The sequence below is a fragment of the Eimeria maxima genome, genomic scaffold, assembly GCF_000499605.1.
Source record: "Eimeria maxima Weybridge genomic scaffold, Emw_scaff428, whole genome shotgun sequence".
Taxonomy (NCBI): Eukaryota; Apicomplexa; class Conoidasida; order Eucoccidiorida; family Eimeriidae; genus Eimeria; species Eimeria maxima.
The window spans coordinates 23,674-27,944 of NW_013566499.1; the positions used below are offsets into that span (position 1 = coordinate 23,674).

The following is a 4,271-nucleotide window of genomic DNA, read 5'->3' on the forward strand; positions in this document are numbered from 1 at the left end:
CTAGTTGTATTGCTCTGGTGCCCCATCAGCGGCAGGAGGGGCACTAAATAGATGCCGAAAGGCAGCAATGGCCTGCCTTATAGTAGGCCGTATGCGGGGGTCTGGATGTAGGAGACTGCTTATAAGGATTGCCCATGTCTCGTCGACTCCTTTGTCTCTTAGCGCTACATAAGGAGACGCATACACCTGAGCGAGAGTAAGGTCACCTTTTTGCCCCTTAGAGGGAGAGGATTCTGTCTCTGTCCCTGTTTCTATATGAGGAGCGAGGGCAGCAGCAGCAGCAGCGGCGGCAGCAGCAGCAGGTGCTGCTGCTGCATCAATCTTTGCTGCTTCCCTCAATGCCCTAGCGAAGTGTGCTTGTTGCTCCTTGGTGTACGGACGTTTGCCTGTAAGTACGGTAAAGAAAAGTGTCCCTAATTGCCATGCATCTGTCTCCTCCGTGTTGGTGACGGCGTCTCCTTGCTGCACAGCAACAAGCTGCTCAGGGGAGACAACAAAGGCATTAGGGGGTTCTGTTTGCTGCCCTGGTCTCCCTGATGCCTTGAGCTCCGAGAGATAGGGGACACCAGAGGAGGAGACAGCTATACTCTCTAATTGAAGATTATTATGTAATTGTCCTGCTTGATGAAGAGACCCGAGAGACAATAATGCCCTCTTAAATACATATAACTGTAGCTGCAGCGGGAACGGTTGCCCTGTCTCCTCCTCCCGCTGCTGCAGCATCTGTCGTAGATCTGCTGCCTTCAAATGAGAGAACCAGACCCTTCTATCAAAGAATGCTGTATCTGTCCCTCCTATGTCTCCTTCTGCTGCTGTTGCGCCTAAACGGCCCTCGTATAGAGGTAATAATACTGCTGTCCTCTCTGCTGTCTCCTCACCTGTCTCCCCTTGATGCTGTAAAGCAGCTAATAAGCCACCCTCCAACGAGCCCCGACGAGGCCTGTCTTCTGTCTCCTCAGCTGCCTCCTCAGATATGTCCTCATATGTATCCTCATATGTCCCCTCAGGTATCTCATCAGATGTCTCCCCAGGTGTCTCCTCAGGTGTCTCCTCAGCTTCACGTTGTTGTACCTTCGCCTCCTGTGTTTCTTCCATTGTCTCCTCCGTCACTGACGTCTTTCCCTCGTCAGAAGTCTCACTGTTTGTCTCCCTTACAGCTCCCTCTGCCTCCTCCGTCTCCATTGTCCCCTTTTTCTCTTCTGTCTTAACAAACCCCAACTGTCTCCTGGCTGCTGCTGCTGCTGCTGCCACCACCTGGGGCATCACTTCAGCTTCAACTGAGGGGTCTTCTTCTGTCTCCTCTGTTTCCTGTGTCTCCTCTCTCTGTGTTGTCTCCTCAAACTGTGTGTCTCCTCTCATCTCTCCCGTCTTGCCTGCCGCCTGTCGGTCCAATTCGTCAGGAGACACTTTGGAGCCCTCCTGCTGCAGCGGATAAAAACAGGGTGCGTCTGCGGCTATCTCCTGAGACTGTACGTCTGCTGCTGCTTCTGCTTCTGCTGCTGCTTCTGCTTCTGCTGCTGCTTCTGCTTCTGCTGCTGCTTCTGCTGCACCTGCTGCTGCAGCAGATGTAGGATAAAGAAACTGACTAACATAAGGGGGAGGGGGGAGTAAGTCTCCTTCATGGGGGAAGAAAGAACTTAAATCTGTTAATGTACCGTCTTCTTCTTCATCACTGTCTTCTGTGCTAGTGTCTCTTCCTGTTTCATCTTGCTGCTGCAGCAGCAGCGTCATGGCGAGGGGCCCCTCACCAAGTGTCTCCTTAAGGTGTGGGGGCCCCAAAGGGACAACCTCGAAAGTAACAGAGATGTTGCTTACCCCCAGGACTCGTCGCCAGCAGAACTCGGCATCTGCTGCTGCTCCATTGGCTGCTGCTGCTGCACCTGCTGCTCCTGCTGCTGCTGTTCCTGCTGTTGCTGCTGCAGGGCAATGGAAACCTGTTACCCAGAACCTTTGCTGCTGTCCCTCTCCTTCTGTCTCCTCTTTGCTATGAGAAGAAAGAATCGATATAGCCGCCTCGATCTTGCGGTCTTGCTCGAGTGTATACACCTGCTGTTGCTGCTGTTGCTGTTGCTGCTGCTGCTGCACCAATAACGCTAAACCCTCCTCTGCTGTACGGTCCCTGTGCTTCCTTAGATCTAGTGTCTCCGCAAACTCGCCCAGCTTTTCCCCTGATTCCTTTATCAGTGAAGCACGAGAAGTATCCAATACAAACTGCACCAGCCGCGCCGATGTCACCGTCACTTCAGTGGAACCCTAAACACACACCTAAACGCTAAACCCTAAACCCTAAACACAACAGGCCGTAAACCCTAAACCATTGACACTAAATACAACAAGCCATAAACCCTAAACACAACAAACCCCAAACGCCAAATCCTAGACAATGAATACAACAAACGGTAAACCATATACCCTAAATCCTAAGTACAACAAACCCTAAACCCTAAACCCTTCCTTACGTCTGTGACAACCGAGGTAACAGAAGGATCCAGGGCTTCTCCCCTGCTCTCATCATCAACCTCATCTCCTTCTTCTTCATCTATTGCTGTTTCCCTGCTTAATTTGTGGTCTTCAAAAGAGGTAGAAGTCCCTTCTTCTTCCTCTTGGGAGGAGGAGAAACTGGGCTCCTCCTGCCACAGTTGCTTCGTTGCCACCCGTTGCTGCTGTTGCTGCTGTTGCTGCAGCAGCAGCAGGTCACTGCGGGTTCTTAGACCATTAAGAAGAACTGTCATAATGGCAATGAGGACAGACAAACTCAACACAACCTTCCTGCTGTAGGGCCCCTTGCCCGGCAAGACGGGGCCCACCGGGTCCCCATTGGGGAAAGGTTTGTCCCTCTTAGGGAACGTGTTGCCCCTTGGGGGCCTACGCGGGCCCTTGGGGCCCCCCCGAGGAGACTTTCGTTGGGGGCCCCTACCTCGTGACTGTGTTGTACTGGAGTCCCCAGCAGTCCATTGAGAAGACTCCCTACGAGCTGAGGAGACAGCCGCTGTTGAGTATAACTCGGAAGGCTGCTGTGGTATTGACTGTGTCAATATTATAGAATCGCTATCTGCTGAAGGTAAGAGCCAACCTCTTACTGATCCTGTCTCCGTGTCTTCTGCCCTAGAGGGGCTTTCGTGTGGCTGCATCGCGCGGTATACGTCGTAAACCCTAGTCGAACCCTCCAAGATAAACCCCCTAAACCCTAAACCCCAAACCCCAAACCTCACTAAACCCTACAGCATAGACACCATCGAGGCAAGACCAAGCCCAATCACCACAGAACCCAAAAATAACTCACAAACAACGGGCTCAAACAAGTTCTAAACCCTACTAAACCCTGCTAAACCCTAAACCCTAATAAACCCTAAACCCTCGCCGGACCCATCGAGGAGCCATGGATCCAGCCGGCGGCCACCGCTGCAGCACGTACATCCGAAATAGCATCTCTTAGATACTTCATTTACATTAAAGAAGGTAAACAAACTTCTAAACTTAACAAGTAAAATAATATTGGCATGGGGGCTTCAATATGACATCTTAAACTCGACGTGTTGCAATGCATGCACCCAACCATGTAAGGTCTGCCATAGAGAACACTCCCCATTAGGAGAAAACCTTCTGGGCATCTTAGTTACTAAATATAGTAGTTCCTTTTTAATGATATAATTGCCTCAAGACACTAAAACTAACGGCTAAAGCTCCTCTTTGGGGGGGAGGGGTGCTGGGTATACATGCTATGTTATATGAAACTTAGAACTGGATGAGAGAAATTCCTTGGGCTCTCTCTTTGTATATTTATATTTTCCTTCATTGTTTAAAATTTCTCTCTTCCATTCATATGTTTCCCTGGTATTATAATCATGATAAACCTATTTGAGCACATAGGTGATCCGCTTGAACCTGCAGCAACGATAAAGTTCTTCCATTCTTCGTCAAGAGAATGCTACAGAGAAATGCAAATGACGAACTACAAACAATAACATTACTTACTCCATTAAGGGTATATACTTTGGCCAAAAGCCAAAAACACCATCCGTCGTAGTCTAGGTGGTTAGGATACGCGGCTCTCACCCGCGCGACCCGGGTTCAAGTCCCGGCGACGGAACCTTCTTTGCACTTCTGCTTTTACCTAACACCGTTTTGAAGAGCCACGCATAACAGACACAATTCAGCGCAGATCTTTGAGGTATATGAGGTGACGGACTACATCAGTAATTCGGCATCTCTCGGTGAGCGAGCCCAGATCGATTGACATACATATCCTATGCGTTTTAAGTGGAGCCTGT

The 4,271-nt window shown here is 50.1% G+C and overlaps 1 protein-coding gene across 1 annotated transcript; it reads right to left on the bottom strand.

The window, feature by feature from the left end:
- Window positions 1-3,131, bottom strand: EMWEY_00032640 (hypothetical protein, conserved; the record flags this gene model as incomplete). Its single annotated transcript, XM_013481808.1, has 2 exons — window positions 1-2,253; window positions 2,460-3,131. 2 exons carry the CDS (start codon window positions 3,129-3,131, stop codon window positions 1-3), a joined length of 2,925 nt encoding a protein of 974 aa, XP_013337262.1.
- Window positions 3,132-4,271: the final 1,140 nt, after the last annotated feature.